The sequence below is a fragment of the Acipenser ruthenus genome, chromosome 5, assembly GCF_902713425.1.
Source record: "Acipenser ruthenus chromosome 5, fAciRut3.2 maternal haplotype, whole genome shotgun sequence".
NCBI classification, from domain to species: domain Eukaryota; kingdom Metazoa; phylum Chordata; class Actinopteri; order Acipenseriformes; family Acipenseridae; genus Acipenser; species Acipenser ruthenus.
This window is the reverse complement of record NC_081193.1, coordinates 29448532-29475552: the sequence shown is the minus strand read 5'-3', so window position 1 is coordinate 29475552 and position 27021 is coordinate 29448532. Positions and strand designations below refer to the sequence as shown.

The following is a 27021-nucleotide window of genomic DNA, read 5'->3' as shown; positions in this document are numbered from 1 at the left end:
AGGGATACTGGCAAATTCCACTGACCCAGAGTTCACAAGAGAAAACTGCTTTCTCTACCCCGGGTGGCTTGTTCCATTTCCAGACCATGCCCTTTGGGTTGCATGGAGCCCCGGCCACCTTTCAGAGACTGATGGACCAGGTCCTAGCGCCCCATCAGCAGTATGCCGCTGCATACATTGATGACGTGGTGATTTTCAGCTCTACCTGGAGAGAGCATATTATTAGACTTTCGGCCGTCCTACAGTCTCTGAGGGAGGCGGGGCTGACGGCTAACCTGGGCAAGTGTGCATTCGGCAAACAAGAAACCCAGTATCTTGGCTTCCTTATGGGTAATGGGCGGGTAAAGCCGATCGCTTCTAAAGTCTAGGCTCTAGTGGAGACGGCGATCCCGAGAACCAAACCGCAGGTGAGATCACTATTGGGGTTAGCAGGCTATTATCGCCGCTTTATCCCCGAGTATGCCACCATAGTTAACCCCTTGGTAGAGCTCACCAAAAAGACGGCTCCAAAAATAGTTAAGTGGACAGGGGAGTGTCAGGGGGCCTTTGACACGATTAAGAGGAGACTATGCCAGGCCCCAGCACTTATTTCACCAGATTTCAGTAAGGAGTTCATCCTCCAGACCGATGCCTCCCAGATTGGTCTGGGGGCGGTCCTGTCCCAGCAAGTTGACGGGGCAGAACACCCGATTATTTACATGAGCAAAAAATTGGCTCCACGGGAGATTAACTACTCCGTCATTGAGAAGGAGTGTTTGGCCATCAAATGGGCCACTCATGCCCTTCGCTATTACTTGCTGGGGCGTTCTTTCACTCTTGTCACTGATCATGCTCCTTTAAGGTGGTTGCATACGATGAAGGACAATAACGCTCGGATAACTCGGTGGTATCTGGCGCTGCAACCCTTCCACTATACAGTGAAACATCGTGCGGGTAAGGAGCATCAAAATGCAGATTTTTTTTCAAGGGAGGGGGGCCCATTGGGGAACTTAGAATTGGCCGAGTGTGCCTTCGGCATCACTCTGAGGGGTGAGATGTGTGACAGAGAGAGAAAGAATTCAAACTGTAAATCTCCCTCCCGACCAAAGAAGGCGCTTGGTAAGGTGGATCGTATGCTTCCTCCTAGATGGACTGCCTTGACGGTAGGCGGAAACCGGAAGGTGACCATATTAGGGGGAGCGCGTAGTTGCATGTACCTGGTAGGATTCCATTGCAATCAGCTGCGGGGCGGGCCCCTATTGGAGAAACCATGGCAACGGGTTGTTTGCAAGGAGGAGGTTCTGGGTACAAAGGGGAAGCAGTTACGTTAGTACGGCCCCTTGCGCTGATGACGGTATCCAGCCGGAGCCTGTGTCTCTGTTATTGTTTTGTTTTGTCTCTGACAGAGGAGGAGTGAGAGTCGGGAGCTGCAGCCGCGGAGCCAGCATTAGACCCGGAGCACGTCCCTCACAGCACAACACAGCACAGCACCAGCACTCACCACGACCCCGGAAGAAAGAGCACAGTTTCGTGCACGGAGGATTGTGGTTCAGGAGTGTCATTCTTTTTGTTAATAAGGACTGTAAACCTGCCGTGTTCCCCCCGATACCATCGCTGGCAAAAGGGGGGGGTGTTTATTATTATTATTTATTATAATTATTGAAATTAAAACACAGACGTTTTTGGGAGAACTCTGGTCTGGACATTGCCTTTATTATCACCACTCACATCCTGTTCACAGAGCCCCTGCCCATATATTTTTCCGCTGATAAGTGGAGAGGCTGACTGTAGGAAAGCCATGGGCAGGGGGCAGATAGCTGCCCTCCCCAAAGACGAGACCGTTTAAATCGCTAAACCAATTGACCTGCTGCATGATAAATACCTGGCCTTTGATAGTTAAGCAAAGACAGGACTACATCTCCCCCAAAATACAAGCTATTTTTTAAATAACGCAAAACCAGATGATTTGACTACATGATGATGTCCGCTCGATTAGATCGTGGTAGCATTCCAGCAGCCGATGCTGCCCCCAGCACGAATGCATCCTTAGTGGCCTCATATAGTGAAGGCGGGGCAATGGTACGGTTGTTACCCACCTAGAGCAGATCAAGGTGGAAAATGGTGCACGCATGTGCCACCCCCCGAGCCGCGCGCTGGGACTCTTGCTAAGCTCTAGAGCACGGCTGCTACCTGATGCCAAACATGCATGCACAGAAATGTTTAGCTGAGCAGCTGTGGTTTCAGCTCCAATCCTGAAGGAATGGCATGAATAGTTTGAGGAAGAAGGGCCACCTTTTTGGAGATTTTGGCTTCTTGCAGAACCAGGACCCAGATTGCCGGGTTCTGCACAATTAACAGCATGGGAGTGTGGGGACAGAAAACAGAAATATCTCAGCATGGGAGTGTGGGGACAGAAAACAGAATTAGTGCAGCAATTTGAACAGTTTTTCCTTCCCTTAATTTATCAGGTTTACTTGTTTAAGAAAAATAGAAACCACCCTGAACTGCAGCAGGACCCTGACAGGCTGCCAGAGGGAGCAGGAGGGACGAACGAACGCGACCAGCACGAAGCTCTACTCGCTCCAAATGCCGGATACATAACCAGAGAGCAAAGCCCAAGATCCATATGAACTGCGCAGGATGCCTCTACAGCCAGCCGAGAATGAAGTTCGGGGTCCACACGGACTGCAGGACGCCTCGACAGCTAGAAGCAGAAAGGGCAGTACGTTTGCTTGCGCATGCCTAAACTCTTCTGCTAAGAAAGCAGGGAGCGCACATTCAAATCTGGTACGATATTCTGTTTTCGGTGTTTTACGTCTTTTTTAATTGAATTTATCAAATGTTCCAGTCTTTTACATCGTTTTACTGTAATGTATCATGTTTTTCCCCCATTAAGAAAATAGTATGCAAACATTATCATATGAAATACATTGGGTCTTATACATTTTTTTTATTATTATTATTTTTTAATTTAATTTACTTGTGCAACTTGCAGTGGACTTCTCATTTAGTCTTATTCATCATGATTTTTTTTTTTTTAGATATTTGATTGTCTGTGTCCAGTTTAATGTGCACCTCTGTTTGACAATAGGAAAATCCTCATAAGATCGCAATTGATTGCACTTGTACCAAAATCTGACATACCTGTTCAATATGACGGCGTACCATTGTCTGACATTACATGGTCAAGTTTTGGGACGTATTCTGACGATCTACCACTTTTTAATACTACACCAGCGTGATAAGTTTGGTACAGACCAGCTGAAACGATGTACTGAATATCGAACGTGGAGTACAAATGCAGTGTTTGGAAAGACTGGCTTGTAAAGAATGATGTTATGTTGTGATCCTGTGTTACGATCCTGACAATGAAACTATTTTATTTATTTCTGCTGTGCTCCTGGAATGCGTCACAGCTGTGACTTTTTCGCATGTCATGTCTCGATTTACTCACGAAAGCGATATTGAATTCAGCCAGTGTTAATCTTTTTGTGAGACTTGGGTCTGTATTTTTTAGATAACTGGTATTTTGCCACAGTCAACCAGCGTTTGTCAATTACGTCGGATGCAGTAGCAATATAGAAACAGATTGATTTCTTTATCTGCAGTGATTTGGCTTCTTAGTCTTGCAGGTGGCTGGATCTTTTGTTTTCTTGGCGTAGTCTTGATTTTTTGGAAGTTCTTTCTGTTGAATTTTTACCTGTTTGCATGAAATTTCTGTGGCGTCGTCCGAATCAAAAAAGCCAGGATGCTTCATCTGAGACGATATCCAGATGCATTTTTTTTTTATGTTTCATGCAGTGGAATAAACACTGTATGGCTGCACAAAGCAAACTCTAACTCACAGTAGGGAGGCAATGGATCAGCAAAGATTTTAATCTTTTCCCTGACGATCATTGGACAAGTAATTATGTTGTTAGTGATAAGATACTGCTATTTCAATTTACATGATCCTGTTATCAATGCTTAATAAGCTTGATTTGATTGACTGATTAAAAGTGAGTTCCCTACCTGAACCACCGCTTTGCTTCATTTCAGTTGGAGTAATTGCAGAATTTGTGTTTTTTTTTTGGGGGGGGGGGGGGGGGGGGGTCCTTTTTTATGGCCTACCCCAGTCGCCTGGCTTCCATGTATTTATGGCCTGTTAACAGTTATTCTTGTGTTCCTCTGCTGAATAGCAGGAAGACAGTAGCAAAGTTAGTAATAGATAAATGTGTTTTTGTTCTTGTAACCAAGCAAAAGCCTCTAAGACTTATTTTTTCTTCAAGCTGTTTTTATTGCTTTGTTTTCAAATACAGAATTCTTCCTAATCAGTTTTAGTCATGAGTTGTATTTAATTTGTCAAAATAGCTACATTTTGGGTGGAAATAGGAGGCTTTGTGCATATTGTGACTCCTCAGTGCCTGCTTTGTCTTTCAGGTATGTGAACCACAAAGAAGACTGCTATTTTTTATAACTGAAATAGCTGCAGTACCCCGATGTCTTTTAAAAAGTGCTTTTAAATGTCACAATGCTAAGACAAAGAACTGTCATGTCAGTTTGACCACAAGGTGTCCCTGTTTCTTTATCTGAATTTGAAGGCAGATCAAAGGTTTGCACACAGATGCAACTAAATAAAAAGCAACATATAACAGGAAGTCATTTTATCACCCAGTAAACACAATTTCGATAATTCCTTAAATGTCGGAGACGGTTCAAAGCATGATACAGTAAAAGTTAGACATCAGTATGCTGTGAAAAACCTCACAAACCCTGCACAAAAGTAATCATGAAAAGTCAACCCAGCTAGTTGTAAAAACTTGTAGTTAGTGAATTTCTAAACATTAGGGGATTCTTATTTATATACAATGTAATGTCTTAGATGTTTAATATCCTATTATGTGTGTTCTGTATGCTTCAGTAAAGACTAATCTGGGTTGACTGTGGGAAAGTGAGGTGGGGAGCATATAAGTTCACTTTCCACTGATGTACATAAGTGAACCATTGTGCACTGAAGCTTGAGTACAGCTAACATGCTTCCCCATATCGCTTCTCCATACAACCTTGTTTCTGAAGTAATTTTTTGTTGGAATAGTAAGTCAACAAGGCAAATAACGAAACTAGAATATTAAACAGGTGAGAAATTAAATACAGGTTTTAGGAAAATGTTAATTTAAATAAATGTAAACTACCTGATTAGCTTGTACATTGTAATTTCATCCGAATATTGCCAAATGTAATACTACTTTTTGACTTATTCTTAACTAGAAACAAAATAATCAGCTAGAAGACTAGCTCTGTCAATCTAGCTTTGCATTATTTATGCACTGTTTTGAGTAATTTCAGATCATCATTTGTAAAATGACTTTTACCATTTATGATGTTTGTAATCATTCTCACTTGTTATTATTGCATTATTATATTGATAAGTTCAGGAGTTGCATTTTGGTTCCATATGCTTGCCATAGTTATATGTAACAGAGGCTTGACCAACCAAGTGTCATTATATACGGTAAGTTAGAGCCAGCACCATCTAGTCATCTGCCACTTTGGACGAGTTACCTTGTTTCGTGGCAATACAGTGCAGTGCACTAGATGGTGCTGGCATTTACTAACATAAAGACATGTAGACTGATCTAGAACTGAACAGCAGTAATATATAGTATTTATAACAAACAATATCTGAGTCATTGGCATAAGAACCAACAACCATAAAACTCTATAGGCAAAGGAATAGTAAAAGGAAAACCACTGATGCTTAAACAATGCAGGATTCAAACAGCCCTGTGATTGCCACACAGAAAGCTTGTCATGCAGGTGCGTGATTATTAACTTCCGCATTTGGGGAAATGACCCTTTCATTTGCCTTGCAGACCCTCAAAGTCATTAAATTATTTACAACGGATTCAGGAATCTTTGTCTTCATCGTTACAAATTATGTAGCCAAATGTCTATTTTTCAAAAGCATTCAAGATTAAGAGATCCGAATGTTTTCCACATGTCCACTTCTACTGTCAGGAGAATACTAAAGAAGTTTTCCAGCTTCCGTTGCTCAGCCAGATGTCAAGAGATCCCACAGTGAAGTGAAATTAACACAGTATCCTTCTCATGACCCCAACATTGTTTTATCAAAGATCAATGTGAAATCGAATAGGGGTTGTTCTTGCTGAGATAGCCCAAAAAAACAGAAGTGCCCTTTTTAATAACAATTACAATAACTTCTGACTTGTTTAAACTGCCGATCTGCTGCTGTATTTCATGGGATTTCTGTCACACTAAGCTTTAATTGCTGTTTGTATTGGCTCAGAGAATGTACCCGGCCTGGTTTGTAGTCTACATTTCCGGACCTACGTTTTTCCAACATCAGTGTAGGATATTATACTGGGCACAAGTTTTGTTGTGTAAACATTAAATGGTAATTTACCCTGTCAGTTTACTTAGTTCAGATTCTAATTGCAAGAGGCCAGGGGTCTCAGATGGACAATTTTGAAAAGTGCTTTGAATGGTAACATTGACTGGTATTTCTCTACTGATTTAGAATGTTCAGGAAGTCTTGGTCAGAAACTAACCGACATTGGCAAGGTTCAGTCCAAGTTAGAACAGCCAGAAATGGGCTGTGGGCTGGGATCAGTGATAAGTAGTACATAGCATTCAGGTCTTTCATTTATACAGTAGTAACAAGTTGATCTGGAGAAAAGCTTTCCACTCTTCGCTTTTCTTTGCCATTACCGGTAGTTTTCATTTGGAACTAGTGTATGGTATTTCGTTTAAAGCTATTATTGTAATAATTTTTACTTATTTTTTTTTTGCTGTCTGATTAAAATCTTCTGTCAAAAGTTTATGCTTGGGCTTCTAAAATAGGAATTGTTTATAGGCCTGTAAACAAGGCAGAACTGCTTCTAAAAACAATAATTTACGTGGCATCCATCCAAAAAATAGTTAACTTGGGTCAAGAACCCACTATAGTTTAGCAAATACAACCATGGCACTGCTCTGTGCCATGGGTGTCTGCAAAAGAGCTGCTTTGCACTATTCTGCTCTCCAGTCCAGTTTTATTGAAAATGGGGACTGGTGAAAACCTTTTCTTAGAGGGGGATTACAAGAACCAAAAATGTGCTGCCAGGATATCTTCTAGCTTTGTGGTCTTTTTCCTTTAACATGAATTCCCATTTGGCTCAGAGAAGGCACAGAAGACACTTCTATTGATTCTAACCTCTAGACAACACTTGGAAAGGGGTACTTTTTCCAGTGTGTTGCTAGCTTTAATCATAGCAGCAGCCTGGCACATAGAAGGTACTGAGACATGCTCCAGGGCAGAAGGCATTCCTAACGAGGCACTTAGTCCAACGTATAATTAAATATGGAAACTAATTGCACCCTGTCATATCATTAATGTGGCTTGACTTAAAAGAGCTTTTTAATAGACGGTGCAGTTGCCATTGTATTCCTGTGGTTCCTATGCGGTTTTCCCATTGCTGTTATCTGCAGCTCAATTAACAAAGTGTTTTTCATTCATATTCCAGTTTCAAAATCGTTCTGTCATTACAATATGAAACACTACAAGGATTCTAATGTTTCCCCTAAGACGCCTAGATTTAAAAGACAGAGCATAATCTTTGCTTTTTAAAAAAAACAAAAAACATCATAATTAAAAGCATGCAGAAAGTAATCCCAAAGAAGCTGTTTAAGGCCTTATATCCTGATCTCCTTTAAGAGGTTGTAAAGCTGTTCCTTTTGAACTGCAGTTTTCTTTTCCAAGTACAGAGAAACATCAATCCCCTGTACATACAGTACTCAATAGACATTTCCAGCACTACAATTATATGATTTGCTTATAATAACTAATCAGACTACAACTGTATCCGTTTTTTAAAACAGAATTCTGTTTCAGGGCAGTTGCCCTGCCAAACAAAAATGTGCCTCATTCTTAGATGTGTACCTTAAGCACAGGTAATTATTACAGGTAGTCTTACAGCTCAAGGTTTTTCTAGAAATGTATTCCAATTACATTTTTACTCTGACAAAATAAATGCTTAATGGTAAAAAATATGTGGACTTCAGTTTATGGGGTTCAAAACTACAGTACATTTAATGTACACATGAGTAATTTAAATAGAAGTACAGTAAATTAAATTATGCTACCTATTACAACAACATAATAACACTAATATTATCCAAATATGTATTGCTATTTTATTAAATATTACACACACACAAAATTCCAGTACTAGGGAGAAAGAGGAAGAGGCAACAGCTGAGCAGACAAAGTAGATATTAAATACCAGCAGTGTATTGCTGAAATCAACTGATGCCCCTGTTAAAGATCACATTTTTCAATAGTCCTTTATTATGTAACCATTACCATGCATTTTGCCCATTTGAGTTAAGGTACACATCTAGACCATTATATTCAAAACGTAGGGGCATGTCAAATGTTTAATTTGCATTTAATTTATCAATATTAAAATGCCTATCTCTACCAAACAGCCTGGCTCTCTGTTATGTACACTACTAATCTAAATGTCTGACACATTCTATACAGACACACCAGTCAAAGCCATGAAATGGAAGAGTACACATTGACAATATGCGGTCCACTGAAAGAAGTTTTGTAATCAGCTTTAAAAGGCTTAACAAAAGGGATCATGGAATGCCTTTATGGTGGACAAAAGCGAAAGTACTTGTGTGCGCTGACAAGGTCAGAAGAATTCATCTCTGTCACAGCTGGTGGCATGGTGGTATATAATGAAAAGTTACGATACAATCTATACATTCCTTTGGTCTTCTTAAATTAGGGATTATAAATGGTTGGCTGTTTCTCCTTCACTATTATTTTCCTCTTTCTAGCAAATGCAAAAGCACGTCAATCCCATGCTCCTACACACACACACACACACAATACATACGGTAATACTGTAGTTTGCAGGTGATATTTTATAAAATGTTTTTTTTGTTTGTTTGTTTTGTTTTATATGACATGCAGGTGAGGTGAGGTAGGTACTGTGCATTCTAGAATATTATAAAACTGAAGGAATGCTGGACATCCACTCAGACGATCAGACAAAGACAAATCTGTCCTTCACAAAGACAAATCTGTCCGATTCCAGCCTTGCTGAAGCACCCCCAGATGAGTCCAATTTTCAGCTTTGCCCAACACCTGGTCATCTAATGGTTGGACGGAGACCTGGAGAGGCCTACAAGCCACAGTGTCTCGCACCCACTGTGAAATGTGGTGGAGGATCGGTGATGATCTGGGGGTGCTTCAGCAAGGCTGGAATTGGGCAGATTTGTCTTTGTGAAGGACGCATGAATCAAGCCAAGTACAAGGTTGTCCTGGAAGAAAACTTGCTTCCTTCTGCTCTGACAATGTTCCCCAACTCTGAGGATTGGTTTTTCCAGCAGGACAATGCTCCATGCCACACAGCCAGGTCAATCAAGGTGTGGATGGAGGACCATCCGATCAAGACCCTGTCATGGCTAGCCCAATCTCCAGACCTGAACCCCATTCAAAAGCTCTGGAATGTGATCAAGAGGAAGACGGATGGTCACAAGCCATCAAACAAAGCCGAGCTGCTTGAATTTTTGCGCCAGGAGTGGCATAAAGTCACCTAACATCAATGTGAAAGACTGGTGGAGAGCATGCCAAGACGCATGAAAAGGTGCTTGAAAATCAGTGTTATTCCACCAAATATTGATTTCTGAACTCTTCCTAAGTTAAAACATTAGTATTGTGTTGTTTAAAAATTAATATGAACTTATTTTCTTTGCATTATTCGAGGTCTGACAACACTGCATCTTTTTTGTTATTTTGAACAGTTGTCATTTTCTGCAAATAAATGCTCTAAATGACAATATTTTTATTTGGAATTTGGGAGAAATGTTGTCAGTAGTTTATAGAATAAAACAAAAATGTTAATTTTACCCAAACACATACGTATAAATAGTAAAACTAGAGAAACTGATAATTTTAATTTATTCTAGAGCTGTATATATATATATATATATATACAGACATGCTCAAATTTGTTGGTACCCTTACAGCTCATTGAAATAATGCTTCATTCCTCCTGAAAATTAAAAGCTATTTTATCATGTATACTTGCATGCCTTTGGTATGTCATAGAATAAAGCAAAGAAGCTGTGAAAAGAGATTAATTATTGCTTATTCTACAAAGATGTTCTAAAATGGCCTGGACACATTTGTTGGTACCCCTTAGAAAAGATAATAAATAATTGGATTATAGTGATATTTCAAACTAATTAGTTTCTTTAATTAGTGTCACACATGTCTCCAATCTTGTAATCAGTCATTCAGCCTATTTAAATGGAGAAAAGTAGTCACTGTGCTGTTTGGTATCATTGTGTGCACCACACTGAACATGGACCAGAGAAAGCAAAGGAGATAGTTGTCTGAGGAGATCAGAAAGAAAATAATAGACAAGCATGGTAAAGGTAAAGGCTACAAGACAATCTCCAAGCAGCTTGATGTTCCTGTGACAACAGTTGCAAATATCATTAAGAAGTTTAAGGTCCATGGAACTGTAGCCAACCTCCCTGTGTGCGGTCGCAAGAGGAAAATCGACCCCAAATTGAACAGAAGGATAGTGCGAATGGTAGAAAAAGAACCAAGGATAACTGCCAAAGAGATACAAGCTGAACTCCAAGGTGAAGGTACGTCAGTTTCTGATCGCACCATCCGTCGCTTTTTGAGCGAAAGTGGGCTCCATGGAAGAAGACCCAGGAGGACTCCACTTTTGACAGAAAAACATAAAAAAGCCAGACTGGAATTTGCTAAAATGCATATTGACAAGCCACAATCCTTCTGGGAGAATGTCCTTTGGACAGATGAGTCAAAACTGGAGCTTTTTGGCAATTCACATCAGCTCTATGTTCACAGACGAAAAAATGAAGCTTTCAGAGAAAAGAACACCATACCTACAGTGAAACATGGAGGAGGCTCGGTTATGTTTTGGGGCTGCTTTGCTGCGCCTGGCACAGGGTGCCTTGAATCTGTGCAGGGCACAATGAAATCTCAAGACTATCAAGGCATTCTGGAGCGAAACGTACTGCCCAGTGTCAGAAAGCTCTGTCTCAGTCGCAGGTCATGGGTCCTCCAACAGGATAATGACCTAAAACACACAGCTAAAAGCACCCAAGAATGGATAAGAACAAAACATTGGACTATTCTGAAGTGGCCTTCTATGAGTCCTGATCTGAATCCTATCGAACATCTATGGAAAGAGCTGAAACTTGCAGTCTGGAGAAGACACCCATCAAACCTGAGACAGCTGGAGCAGTTTGCTCAGGAAGAGTGGGCCAAACTACCTGTTAACAGGTGCAGGAGTCTCATTGAGAGCTACAGAAAACGTTTGATTGCAGTGATTGCCTCTAAAGGTTGTGCAACAAAATATTAGGTTAGCGGTCCCATCATTTTTGTCCATGCCATTTTCATTTGTTTTATTATTTACAATATTATGTTGAATAAAAAATCAAAAGCAAAGTCTGATTTCTATTAAATATGGAATAAACAATGGTGGATGCCAATTACTTTTGTCAGTTTCAAGTTATTTCAGAGAAAATTGTGCAATCTTCGTTTTTTGTGGAGGGGTACCAACAAATTTGAGCACGTCTGTATATATATATATATATATATATATATAGACTGTGCAAATGTAGAGAAACAAAATGTATGCTTTGGTTTAGTCATGGTGGTAGAGACGGAGAGCTTTCCCTCATTCTTTGAAAAATAAATCCATGATATTTATATGACACTGAAACAAAATTATAATACTGGTGTTAATGACCTCTGTGTTGGTCCTTTACTGTCAGTTAATGACATGCAGGGGTTGTTGACTCATGCAGGTCATTAACTACCAGTAGAGGACTGACATAGAGGTCATTAACACTTAGATAACATTATGGATTTGGAATTATCATTATACATTTAGAACATTATATTCTAAAGGTAGTTAACAAGTATAACAGGTGTCAGTGTACACCATTTCGAACTTATCCAACTGAAAATTCGGTGTTATACATTACATGCCACTGCAATGCTTAACCCCAATGAGGTGCCGACTATATAAGGCAATTGTATATTATAACAAAAGAAAGTCTGTTTGGGCTTACGCTCACTTCTCAAATCAATCCACCAACCTTGATTTATAGATTGAAGTCCAAAAGACCAACACTCAAAATCAGGACAAGATTTACTGTAGTCTTTTAAAAAAAAGATGTTCTTCATTTTATTAGTTAAAACATGTTTTTTTACTAAACCGAGCAAACAAACAAAAAGGTAGTAGCTATTACCTTTATATATACAATATATTTACAAAAACATCAACATTATCCACACTGCATCAGAAAAGACATTAAAAAAACATCTTTATATAGCTAAGACTTAAACTATTTTTGGTGAATAGGAACATTACAGGTCCTTTTCTCAAAATATGAACATGTATGTTCATGTATGTACTGTACAGCACCAGATCTATATTGTTTTCAGTGCATGAATACTATATGTTCTGAATCTGGTTACCAAAAGTAAAGTGTGGTTACTGGTTTCAATGCAGTATTGGAAGACTGTACCAAAATAAATTCACTGAAATGATTTTAGCCAGTAACATACTTTGACGCAAAATACACTGCTGAGGTGAAATTACCTAGGAAGCACAAGTATAACATGTTTTATGAGAGTCTTGGAAACTTTCAGTAACATAATGTGGTACCAGATATCATATAATGAAAATACATGATTCCTATGTTTCTCTCAAAACTACATATTTGAGAGCTTGTAGCTAATGGAAGGGCAGAAGATTTATAGAATAATTTTGTTAGCTACAATCACTTTAAATTAAGCCCTCTGTTAACTCTAAATTCACAGTGTTACTATTGTAGCCCCTGCAGGTGAGGCTTGAGGCATATGGGTAAACTAAATGTTTTCTTACACACACATAACTGGTGTGTGTAATGTGCCTATAAACACAAGCTACTTGATTTTGCTGTTTCCACAAGCTGTAGTTAAAATTAATCAACTAATTAAAATGGGCCAACACCTGTCATTATTGCCCACATCAACACAAATGTAGGGAGTGTGTGTTGACTAATCCTTTTTAACTACAGAAGACAATAGCCCCACAAACTCCTCTCTGAATAGTGCACTCCCACGGCACGTCACATTATACTGATCATGTACCACATAGTGAGAATACTTTTGAACACTGCCGTGCCTGTGAAATACCTTGAGCTTTTGTGTTGTTGTTCAATTTAGACAGATGCTTTCAATGCTCCAAGGTCTTTTCTCATTATCCCATTTGCCATGTGTTTCTGTAATGCACAGGCAGCGAAAGGATCATTTTTCTGGTAGTTTGGAGCAGCCTTGTCACAGAGTTCAACAGCTCTTACACAGATGAAGCAGGAGCCCTTCAGGGCATATTCTCCGCTGAATTTGAAGGCAGTGAGAAAGACAGTGAGCTGTCATGTGCACAGACATTTAATAGGTGAGCCTTTGTCCAGACTCTTCACATCTGCTAACCTGATGAAGCTCCAGAAGAGTACTGCTAGACTCTTGGGGAGGACAAGCTGTGAAAGAAGCACAAAGCCTTTACAAAAAAAAATAAAACACCATTCAAGCTGGAAGCTCGCTTTCTTTAATGATCCCTGCACTCCTGCCCTGAATATATATATATATATATATATATATATATATATATATATATATATATATATATATATATAAAGACCGCACTGCTAAATGTATTGCTTCCACCTCACCTAAATATTTTGGTATCACGCAATGTTTAATCAGCTCCTCAGTGGTGGTGCTAGCTGATTGTAGACCTTAACGGCAATGTCTTTTCAGACACCCCCCCTTTTCGGTTTTTATTTTTTATTACCGACTCCTTTATGTTGTAAGTGATAGCTATTAATCCGATTCTTAATTAAAATGTTGGTAAACCTGTTAATTGTGAAATTAGTTTAGCTAATACAGTAACAGGCTGATTTTCAAAGCTTTTTGCTCCAGAGCAAAATCTGCTACTGATTTTCTAAACGTAATTGTAAAAGTTTAAAGGTGAAAATCGAGCAAGAGACAACATAGGTATGGAAAATTAATATTTTGTTTCACTTAAACAGTTTTGTACAATTATGTTTCAATGCAATGAAACATAATTGTTATGATTTTAATGTATTAATAGCCAAACATCTGGAGAGTAAATATTGTTACTCATTGTTCAACAGAAAAAAAAAAACAAGAAAGATCCCAATGGTAAGATTCACATTAAGATTGATGTGTAAAACTTGTATTTAGATTTTGTTAAATTTCAATAATTATTGTATTATTAGAACGCTCGTTGTGCCACCTAGTACTCCTGGCACCCCAGGTTAAGAACCTCTGAGTAGGCTACGTCATTGCTGTTGTTTTTTTAAATGTAAAATGTGGAGTTGATCTTGTAGTAGGAAATTGACAGAAATTGCTTGATCTCATGTACCAATACTATCAGCTTGGATTAATAACTATGCTGGCATCTTGTCAATACCATTTTAAAAAATGGGTATGAAAATTATAACATAACTACTCATCTGATGTCAAAATATTTATATAGAAATAACATTATCATGTGTTTTTAATTTAACAGTTCAAAACCCATACCAATAATACAAAACAAAAATAAAAACAATACCTTTTTCTTTTTGTATGGATTCCATCTCCATTTTCTTTTCTGCCTGAGGGCTAAGGTCTTTTCGACACCATTGTCTTGGCTTCACAGCTCTGCTATACAAATCATGCACACTGTGCATGTACAGTACTGCCCTGTGAAGACATTACTGTCAAGGCAAATGCTGCTGTTCATAAATGTAATCCCCAATTGTTTTATGAGAAGGCATTATATTTGATTGTAAATAATTTTAAATTTGTGTACCAGTCAACATTATTTCCTCATGTGAACTCATAAACACCCCCTGTTTTTCATAAATAAACTTGTCCTTAGCGAGGGCTAAAAATGAGGTTTCTGCCACTGCCAGCTTATATGCCCATCTCATTCTGTTAATAAATTTGTGTTTCAGGATCACTTTCATCGAAAAATATACATAGCCTATTTTTAAATCAGTACAATAGTACAGAAGTTATGGTTAAAGTGATCTATTTTCTGTGGGGAAATCAAATTAGTGTTTCCATTGAAAAGGCACTAGCAACAAAGTCAGAATCCCCTACATACCAGTTGTGATGGTACACCCCAAATCAGTCTCTGATAACCAGCACATATTTTAAATGTTTGCAGTCAAGAGTAACACACATCTCCCACACAATTGTCTGATTCAGTCAGTCATCCTTGTGATGCAATGAAGAGAACATTAGGAACTTCTATTACAAACTACAGCACTACTTTAAAGGGTACATAAGGGCTTTTTTAATTTTATTGTGACCTCTTTTTTAAACTTTTAAATTGCATTACCTGCTTCAAGATGCCTCACATGTACCCGCATGGACTTCTCAGAACTACATTTCCCATCATGTGAGCAGGAGGATGATGGGAAATATAGTTCTGAGAGGTACATGTGAAGCCATCTTGAGGCAGCAACACATGGGAACATGTAACACAATAAAACAAAAAGGTCCTTATGTACCCTTTAAGAAGGCTAACAATTGGTTTAGTAAAAATGCTGACGAAGAAGACAGCAAAAGTGCATCCTATGACTGTGGCCATAAACACAGGTTTAATTAAAGCTGCTTTGTATGTCGGCCCTGGGATTGGAATGAATGACAGCCCTTGCAAATGACTTAGTATGGCACTTTGTGCCCTGGGGGTAACATTGTAAATTTGAAGGGAAAAAGTGTATGTTAACATATAATTTGGGGGGGGGGGGCGGAGACGAAGTTCCGGTAGGCTGGAATCTGTGTCCATGTTTTTCCTGTGTCTCTGACTTAACTGGGACAGGTTAATTGCAGCGCTGCCAGATTTTTCTTTGCAATGCCCCACCAAATTTTTGAAGTAAATTGGCCAAAAAGTAGCTACATTGTGTTTTTTAAACTAGCCAAAAGCACTGGGAGTAGTCTAAAAGTCGCATGAGAGACGTACACTTTAACTATTACATGTTACCAAGTTCAATGTACAAATAAAACGTGAATTCATATAATTTGTTTGAGAAAAATCTATATTTGAATTGGTGTTCCGGTACTTTAAGATTTAGGACAGCACCACTGCCCTTGAACTGCTTGGGCCCCTAAGCTTTTGCTTAGTCTGCTTCTGCCTAGCGCCGCCACTGCATCTCCTGTTTAAAATTATAAGAAAGATTTCTGTCATTGAATTTCAATTTTTTTCTTTGAACAATTGTTTATAGAGACCCAAATAAATCAACTGTTAAATTGTAGGAAAAAAGTAATTACAAATGGAAAACATTATAATGTACAATGTACACAGCAGGGTAGCAAAAATAATTATACAGTATATATAATATCCTTTTTATCCATTGCAATTGCTTCTAATTTAAAAGAACAAAAAAAAAAAATACCCTATATACTGGCCTGAATAATGGTCTGTTTCATTTCTTATACAGATGGAACCCCTGGCATGTATAATAATATAAATATACATGTAATTGTCTGTCACAATGGAGAAGACTGGCAATCAAACTTTGATTAGCATTACTGATGTTTCACAACAAACAGTCTGAAAACCGATGACAGTATTAGACATTATGGAGAACAGGCTTTGAAGCAGATTTCCTCCTCCAGCTTCTCTGAAGTAATTAGACACGGTAGTCATTGAAGAGTACAGTATCCCTCCAGAACATTTTAAATTTGTGTCACATTCAACAAGTGTCACTCTGGCTGCCCAACAAATCATTACTGTACACCCTATAATTTTATACCCACACACACAAGGTACCAAATTGAAGGCAGCATTGTTATTATAAGTAAAACATTTTTGTACAAATGTATGACTTTAAACAGCAGCGGTGCAAAAGTATAAATATTTAGGAACACTGAAATTGTAAAGACAGACAGAACCCCTGAATTACCTGTAAGGCTGTCAGAATGTTGGCAAGAGCCTGCCCATATGTATCGTGGCAGTGAACTGCAAGGGCCTCACGAGGGACTTCTTTCAAAACACATTCCAGCATCGTTGCCATGGTGCCTGGAGTCCCCACTCCGATAGTGTCTCCCAAGGAAATCTCATAGCATCCCATGCTGTATAACCTTTTAGCCACCTAAAATAAGGAAATAACATTTATCCTTACTAATGTTGAAATGTATTTGTTTACGACTGTAAGTCACCCTGGATAAGGGTGTCTGCTAAGAAATAAATAATAATAATAATAATAATAATAATAATAATAATAATAATAATAATAATAATAATAATAATGTTCAGTATGCACCAACTGCATAACTCTGACAGTGGGTTAGTAACTTGTCATTGTCATTAAGATTTGAACTTGGAGATTATGTATTTGGATCTCATTGTCTCAGCTCTAACCATCTAGTAAAAGTTTACCCCAGTGATGACATTTTCATTTTTTTACACACCACTGGTATCCCAAGATATTAATCCATCAACGTTATGAAGTTAATAAATACAGTTTATCCTAGGTAAGAAGATTGGTTTAATTATTGTATCCCAAATATTATTATAAAAAATGTTGTAATGGTTGGTACAATATTAGGTTGGTTATAGACTAATGGTACATTTTAAGAAATGCATGTCTTCAGAATAATATGTACAGTGTACAGTAATTGTTTTAAGTTGAACGGCTTACCTCAGCAACTTTAGCTGGTTCAATGTTTTTTTCATAGGGGCAACCTAGCACACAGGACACATATCTAAAAGATTGAATGATAAAACAAAACTGAATACCATATTAATACTGTACACTATCTGGTGATTTAAAGATTAATTTAATTTACAGTTATGTAATACGGTACTTTAGAGATATTCGTGCTGGAAACATATACACTTAATTGCTAATTGTGCAAAGTGTACACCAAGCTATGGTATTTATTTTATTTGTTTTAGTTTCTTGAAATTTCACTAATATAAATTTACAGTAATCCCCAACTCGAAAGAGGAATATGTTAACAACAAAATACACAGTATAAGCAGCCAGAGAAGCTAGTCAAATAGCAATTGACTTATTAATAGAGTGACAGAATTAATGAGATCAAACTGTGGAGACTGGGATTTCTGCAGTAGGTTACCTATCTATTCAGACTTCCCCATTTAGCTCAATTCGTTATTCATAGTGCAGCATTGTTTGGGTACATTAAATAATACCTCAGCTAAAACTGGTACCAGTGACACAAAACCTATACTACTGCAACAGCCAACTATTTCATTACAATGTGATAAATTAGTCTATTGAGACTGTAGTACTTGCTGGGTTTACAATCATGGGGTTTCCATGCGGGTAAATTTACACGTGAAATGGCGATGCGCGTGTACGTTTGTGAGAAGTACTCGGGTAAATCAGGTTTGTGGCTGAAAAACAAAGCCAAAGAGAGGGTGTGACAGTCTGGCTGGCAGTGGTGAGTGTGATGACGTCACGGACCAGGAAGTAACTGAATCACAAACAATGGATGGGCGGATGAAGCTGAGTGCAATGGCACTCAGCGTATTTATTAATCAATAAAACAAAATATTTAAACAAAACAGAAACAAAATGGCACGAGGGCCAAACAAATAAACAGACAAACAAGTAAGTGGCGTGCTGGCTAAACCAGCACGTTTTAGCAATTGTTTCTATGTCTTCTACGCGCTCTCTCTCCGCTCTCCCGTACTCTCTACTCCAACACTCCACCTCGAGTGCAGAGAGCTGCAGGTTTATATACTCTGGCCGAGGGATTAACTAGTTGTTAATTATCTTATTATCCCTCGGCCAGAGTCTGCACGCGTTTGGTAAGGATGCATGACTGTCAGCTAGTTAAATAATCAGTAGCTGATCAGCCATGCATCCTCACAGGGTTTTTAAATATAATAATAAAAGACGCGGCGCTTTTACCCGCGCCGCAAACAAAAATACAAATAATAATACATAGGGGCGGGACACTCCGCCACAGAGGGATAGGGTAAGTCTCATTTACTCATGTAAATGGCAAAACACACAGGAAAATCCACAGCCAGTTTCGCATGGAAACCCGCATTTCACGTGTAAATGTAAATTAGCTTGTTTACCCTTAAGTGACATCACTATAAACATTGCAAGGGAGCCGGTCACTTGTTACTGTGGATTCCAAGATGACAGAAAGTAGTGGCTGGCGGTTTTATGGTTAGCGGTTGTGTAGTTCACCTTAAAGATAATGCGGGCAGCTTTTTTATTATTGTTTTTTGCTGTCTCTGGACTGTCATGTTGTATATCTCTTGTGGGTTTACAGTTCTGTATAAAACCACTTACCATGAACTGTGTTATGCCCTTGTTATAGTATTAAAGCAGCTGTTTGAGAATACCCTTGCTGTAAAAACTATGATAAAGTTAAACACAAAGAGCAAGTGAGCTGCTTAAATGTCAAACTGAATTCATTCCTGTTCTTTTTTTGATCTCAGCTATGTCCAAAGACAACACGTGTCTGCCGTCCACATTAATAAATATAGTTGTTGAACTAGTTGTCATGAGCCAGCTCGATCGCCCAAAACAGCACATCAACATCCAGCAAGTTGTTGCTGCTCTCTCAGAACTGACCAAATACAATTACAAATGAACATATTGATTGTGTTTTATTTCTTTGCATCTTTAATATTTAACACAACAGCAAATCCAACACGACTTAAAAAATCTCTGACAGCACGAGCCCCCTCAAATCGCTGATGTCCAATTGAAACTGGCGTCTGAGGTAACCTCCACAGTTGCCAAGTCCGTTTATAATAAGCGGGATTGGGCTTGTTTTTTGAGAGTCGCGGGTTGAAATTTGCATAAACACCCACACTCTAACATGGGTTGTGCTTGTTTTGGGCTTATTCTGAAAGGCAGTGCCGCTTTTTTTTTTCTCGTGAGACTTGGCAACACTGGTAACCTTTCCCGTCTGTCTCACAGGCAGCCATGATTCCTGAACACCTCATGTTGTTGTTGACAAGAGTTTGTGTAGGATACAGCAGGCAGTGGCAATTTTGGGAATGAACTAACTCAGCATCACCTGATCCCCTATATGCTGTATTGCCTGAATGAAAGGGATATATATATAGTAACAAAACAGGGTTAATGCACAGGCCACAACTCCCTGGAATCACATTTATATGATTTGGCAATAGAGAAATGAAGTACACTGACACACTCACTGAAAGCTCAAGCAGTTTATTGACACAGAGCCCAAAGGGTATCTGCGTGAACACAGTAAAAGCAGAGGGGGTCACTACAGGGAAGCGCCCCCTTCTCACAGTGACCACCGGCCCTCACCCCCAAACCACCGCCACCCCGTGTCCCCTGTGTTTACACAAGCATACTCCACCCCAGTCTCTCCCCACATTTATAACAGCCCCCCCCCCAATGTTTAATTACCACTTTATGCCAGTTCCACGTTACCCATGATCCTATGCACTATGCAACTAATTTGCATAGCACTCCCCATGTCACAAATATATATATATATATCTCGTGTCCGCCTGTTTTCAGCCATGGTGATTCTGCAATACCTGTTGGTCAGTTTCATTTTATACCTCTGCATTTTTAATTAATGAGTCGTAAGATAAATTAGTTGAAACAGTTTTCACTACTAACGACATGACACCCCACTAATGACATTTGAAAAACAATTTGGGCAAGAGCAGTACAACATATTATTAACCAACCAGGCACGAGGTATTTTGCTTTATTACAGCAGCTTAGATTCACTCGTGTACCACTGCACATGGAAACCACATTTTCACAAAATTTCACTAGTAATCTTCAAAAACAGTATGAGTACTTTACACATAGCTAATTTTCATATCAACCTCCACCTTTCCCAATCATTTGCAGGACACAAATGTCTTGAGTTTAAAAAAAAAAAAAAACTTGCGTGAAAACCCCATGAATGACATTTATCAAGAAGTTTCACTCACGAAAAAGTAATATGTCTAGAAGTATAGACACAGCCTGTTCAGTTTGGCTAATGTTTGTTATTATAACCTGACTGCTATTGGCAAAGTCATTTTTTTTTTTTTACAAGGAATTATTTGATGGTAAAAGAAAATGCCCACATAAATAATGCTACAGAGACAGAAAAAGTAAGTTGAAGTAAAGCTTCAACTTTAAAATACTCTATTTGTGCTTAATGTATTAAGTTATTATAACCAAAACGCTGAATCAGAAACATAAGGTAAAACTAAATCAAGTAAGAAACTAAATGAAGTTATCAAATGTTTCAGCATGTGCCCTCATTAGTGTACTGATTACTTTAAAACAACATTAGCACAAATAACATCCGTTTTTCCGGCTTCAAATGACAAGATGGAAAATGAAGATTTATTATATGTCAGATGACATTCAAATATTTCATTTCAGTCAACTGGGTTATTCATACTTGACCCTGGAGTATGCTGGTGTCCCCATCTACTATAATGCTGGAATTCCAGATTTTTTTTTTTCTACATATGAAATTGTACTTAAATTTGACAAAAATTACAGTACATGTCTGTAATGAGAATAAGTTAAGATAATTGAACTAAAATGATATATCTTACATATAGCAACCACGATGATCAAGGGGCAGAGAATGTGGTATTTGTGCAATGAAAAAGTGGTTTTAACCCAGAATTCAAAATATCTACTATATGAAGTCAGTATGCCTTAAACATTTGTACAGTTAGAACAAAGGCTGTGGGCTTGTGGGCTGCCTGCTTGTTTTAATTATTTTAAACACTATGACATATACAGTAAGTCATGCAGCATTGAAGTAGTTCAGCTTAATAGTAGAGTTTACATTAGTCGTAACATTTGCTATCAAACGAAATGGGAGATTACAAACCTGGCCAAAATCCAGATTTGTTTATGTATATATGTTCCTGTTTGGGCTGTACACATTTTCTGTTTGGTTTCATAAACAAATTGCTTTCCAAATGCATTTTCATAGAGTGATATGTCTTAAATCTAATGTTGTACTTGGTTTATTTCTGCAGGGTTCATGCATTACTGTGTCATACAAGAACATAAGAACATAACAAAGGTTACAAATGAGAGGAGGACAAAACAGTGAAATCTTGTAAATAGAGAAGTTTTGAATTCTACTAATACCCTATTTAAACCATCTAGACTAGTATAATAATGTGTAATCAACTTGTGCTGAAAATATGATTTTCATTCACAATGACATTTTAAACATGTCCTGTGATCAAGCTTTATTTAGGCAGTGAACCCTTTTCTGCATCTGATTTTTTCTTAATAAAATTAAATTACCAAAATGAGCATGCACTCTTAAAACCATTTTGTTCCATCTGTGGCAGATGGAACCTCACTAGAAACATCTCTTTAGATTTCTGATAATCTCCCATCAACCACAAACTCATTTTTCGAATGCACATACTGTAAGATTGTGTCGTCAATATGATGTTGTTGTTTTTTTCTCCATTTTCCATATTTTCATATGAAAGCTGCATTCACAAGCGGCTATCTGGTAATCAGTATATCATTTAAAAATAAGTAGATGGCTTCAAATGGTTTTATTCTTACTCTCCCCTTACTTTGCATGATGTTTGCAATCATTCAGAGTTCCTATTGTAAATACTAAAAGACTATATTTATTTTTTGTTAAAAGTTATGAACCACTGGATCATGTTTCCTTTTTGTTTTGCTGGCTATGCACTACTGTTGCTCTAGATCAGGAGTCTCCAATCCTGGTCCTGGAGGGCCGGTGTCAATCCTGGTCCTGGAGGGCCAGTGTCCCTCCTGGTTTTTGTTCCAAATGTACCCTAAATTAATTAATTGGGCCAATTAAGTTTCTGATAAGCACTTAATTGGTCCAATTAAGTAATTTAGAGTACTGTTGGAACAAAAACCAGGATGGACAGCGGCCCTCCAGGACCAGGACTGGAGACCCCTGCTCTAGATTGTACTGGTGCCTACTTATATAAAGACACTTGGGCTGATTCAGTTCACATTAAACATGTCTTTGTGGTATATGACAGTAGCACAGGTTCACACAAATAGATATTTCAAAGAGAAAGACCAACTATTTTAAATGAAGGCAGCCTCAAGTTTTAGTATTGAGATAATTATATATATATATATATATATATATATATATATATATATATATATATATATTGTAATGGATGTAGCAGGAAAGGGGGGTCTGCAATATAAAAATGTTTTGTTTTATGACAGGGACAGAGTTAAAGTCTCCCTGCCAAGATAATTGCTTTTGTTTAATTTAATTGTTTTATTAGTGATTATCCCCTGCACCTGGTGATTGTTGTAAATTAGAGCCAGGTGCAGGGTATAAAAGTAAAGCAGCCAGTCTGTTCTGGGTTGCTGTGGGGAGACAGCCCTGGGAGAAGCTCACTGCTATTGAAGCCTGTAAAAGGATTACCAGTGTTAGAGTGAGTAGTTTGAGCAACACGCGGCCCGAGCGGGACCGATCATTGTGTGTTTATATGTAAAAGTTTGTATAAGAACTGTGCTGTTTTATCGTGACGCAGTGGGTGGGTATAATCACTGCAAGGTTTAATCTGTAACAAAGCTGCCTCTACTCGGGTTCTTTGCCCCTTTAAAGACCCAGGACACAGAAATTGAGGTTTCTTAAGCGCTCTTGCGCTATTTTTTAATAATAACAAAAACCAAAATAAACAAAACAAACACCTAGCTCTTTTCTTGAGCACTAAACTAAAACACAAAACTGGAACCTAAACTATCTTGCAGGACGGCTAAGCTGTTTACCTGACAATTAAACAAAACACTTAAACAAAATAAACCACCCAGGTTTAACACAGCTCCCAAAAGGTTTACACTACCTTTTCTTTTTCCTAAGCTTGTGCACACTGTCAAGCAGGCTCTCCACACAGCACCCCAGAACAGTCTGGCTGCTTTCCTTTTATACCCTGCACCTGGCTCTAATTTACAATAATCACCAGGTGCAGGAGATAATCACTAATAAAACAATTAACAAAACAATAAAACAATTACATTAAACAAAAGCAATTATCTTGGCAGGGAGACGTTAACTCTGTCCCTGCTATAAAACAAAACATTTTTATATTGCAGGCCCCCTTTCCTGCTATATCCATTACTATATATATATATATATATATATATATATATATATATATATATATATATATATATATATATATATATATTAGGCTATAAAAAAAGATCAAAAAAATCAGATCAGTCCAGACACGGAGCAATAGTGGTTTGATAAGCGGGATCACGGTTAATACTGAGAAATAAAAATAAAACGGATGGTACTATAACAGAAAACAAGAAAGTAAAAAAATGTAAATTAATTAGAATAGGTAATATGTACTCATATTTGTGTGACACTTGTCAAAATTATGGAGACAGAAGTAGTCATAGACTCACTTCCCAGCAAACAGCACACCACAGATACATCTGTTTGAATTCCGTAGAATCTGTGATGGCCAGTGATAATGATAAACATTAGATACAAATGTATGCATGTGCGCAAATTTCATGTGCTTCAGCACAAAAATATTTGAATTGCTCTGAAGGCCAAATTTGAATGAAAATGGTTGTTTTACGATAAGCGTGACAGGCTTGCAATGTGCAGATTGTTTCCATTACATGCATTTAGCTAAGTGCCCTATCCTCAGCAACACTGGCAAAGGGCTGCAGTGCCCAAGGGCTCAATCCATAAAATATCCCTGTAGCTGCATTCTCCAAAGACTCCCTTTCCTTGTCATGCCACTCACCTGGTAATTCCACACTCAGGTATAAGGAAAATTTTGCGAGGAGATTGCGCCTTGCTTTGAATATCGGGGCTTATATTCTGTAAAACCGCATTTCACAATTGTGAATCGGGCCCCTAATTGCTTGAGTCTTTTAGAGCACTGTCACAAAGACGGCCAGAGTGGGTGGCGTCAGACCAGAAAAGGAATACACAGAGATGGTGGTTGATGATGAGCTGAGTGCAATGGCTGCACTCAGCGTTTAATAACAAATAAAAGGTTTGAACAATGGAATACAAAACAGGACACGGCACTTGACGCCAAAATAAACAGACAGACAAAACGACTAAACACTTAACAAACGGTGCACGGAGACAAACAAACACGGTGAGTACAAAACACTTATAATTATTCTAATGATTTTAACTCTCCTCTCTCTCTCACCCGTTCTCCTCTTCCGAACACCCAACCCTGAGTGCAAGAAATGTGCGTCTACATATACTATTGTGCTGGGATTCAATTACTAATTAATTATTCACTTGAATCCCAGCACGTGAATTAATTCTGTGCAACCCCGTGCTCACATATTACATTTAACCAGCACGTGAAGTGATTTGTGCTCTCCTCGTGCCTAAATACAAATCTACACTTTTTAAATACACGTGAAACACAGACCCGTTTATATCCCGTGTACCAATCTATACACCAACATTTACACACGCACGCATACACACAAATGCACACAGGGACGGGGCACATTGCCACATATACCCCCCCTTGTGCGCAGCACACATGGCCTCAACGGCCACCTCCCCCCTTAAAAACCCAGCAGTCCAGGACAAAGTCTCGGGCTGGGAAGGGAGGCTTCAGTGGGCCCATGGCTGGCCATGCTGTCAGCACCCCTGCCGGTAGTGGCACGGCTGACAGCCTGTTGGTCCCGTCCTGCAGCGAAAAAGCTGCGGGGGCAGGTGGTCCCCCGACCTCCCCCTTCTTCGTAGCCGGCAGCTCCCTCCTGTGGGGCTCCGGCCACAAGAACTCCTGCAGCGAAACTGCTGCTGGGGAAAGTGGTCTCCAGACCTCGTCCCCCTTCTTTGTAGCCGGTAGCTCCCTTTGGTGGGGCTCCGACCACAGTACTGCCGGCAGCGAAGAAGCTGCAGTGGGAGCAGGTCTCCGGACCTCCCCCACGATCTCCGGCAGCGAAACTGCTGCTGGGGTTGGTGGTCTCCAGACCTCCTCCCCCTTCGTGGCCGGCAGCTCCCCTTTCTGGGGCTCCGGCCACCGTACTCCCTGCGGAGGTACGGGCAGCAGAGGCAGCTCCTGCTCCTCTGCTCCGGGCGGTGGCGGAGGCAGAGGCAGCTCCAGCTCCTCTGCTCCTGCCGGTGAAGGTGGGAGCAGCGTGTAGTCTCCTGGCGACTGAGGTGGGAGCAGCGTGTAGTCTCCTGGCGACTGAGGTGGGAGCAGCGTGTAGTCTCCCCCTTTTTCAGGGGACTGGTGCTGCTCTGCCTCTCTTGCAGCAGACTGGTGCTGCTCTGCCTCTGAAGGGGAAACCAGCAGGCATTCTTCCTCTGCTGGTTGTGCTGGGGAAACCAGCAGGCATTCTTCCTCTGCTGGTTGTGCTGGGGAAACCAGCAGGCATTCTTCCTCTGCTGGTTGTGCTGGGGAAACCAGCAGGCATTCTTCCTCTGCTGGTTGTGCTGGGGAAACCAGCAGGCATTCTTCCTCTGCTGGTTGGGCTGGGGAAACCAGCAGGCATTCTTCCTCTGCTGGTTGTGCTGGGGAAACCAGCAGGCATTCTACCTCTGCTGGTTGTGATGGGGAAACCAGCAGGCATTCTTGCTCTGCTGGTGAAGGTGGGAACAGCTGCCTCTCAGGCTTCGGATTCCCGCGGTCCCCCCGTCTGGGCGCTGGACGCTCGCGGTCCCCCCGTCTGGGCGCTGGACGCTCGCGGTCCCCCCGTCTGGGCGCTGGTTCCTCCTCTTCATACTGGGTGGGGCATATGGCTAACGTGTGCCCATAAGCCCCACAGCCAGGGCATAACTCTGCTGCGAGGTTCTTTAAAAAAACCTCCCAGCCATCATCCTCGACCTCCTCCCTTTTGGGCTGTGGACGCCCCGACTCCTCCCTTTTGGGCTGTGGACACTCGGGTTCCCCCCACTCAGGCGTAGGACGTTCGGGTTCCTCCCACTCAGGCGTAGGACGCTCAGGCTCCTCCCACTCAGGCTGTGGACGCTCAGGCTCCTCCCACTCG

The 27021-nt window shown here is 39.7% G+C and overlaps 1 protein-coding gene across 3 annotated transcripts in view; it reads right to left on the bottom strand.

Moving 5' to 3' along the window:
- Positions 1–27021, bottom strand: part of hmgcll1 (3-hydroxymethyl-3-methylglutaryl-CoA lyase-like 1) — a 62172-nt gene that overhangs the window by 11760 nt on the left and 23391 nt on the right. The window contains exons 6-9 of one of the 3 annotated variants that reach the window (XR_009328684.1): positions 17719–17782; positions 16981–17169; positions 14640–14770; positions 12241–13539 (exon numbers count right to left, since the gene is read on the bottom strand). Coding sequence is in view for 1 of the 3 variants with exons in the window: in XM_059023967.1 (XP_058879950.1) it covers positions 16981–17169; positions 17719–17782 (253 nt within the window). In the remaining 2 variants the exon portion in view is untranslated. Of the gene's footprint in view, positions 1–12240; positions 13540–14639; positions 14771–16980; positions 17170–17718; positions 17783–27021 lie in introns of those variants that run through there. The other 2 variants (XR_009328685.1, XM_059023967.1) reach the window with 2 other exon arrangements.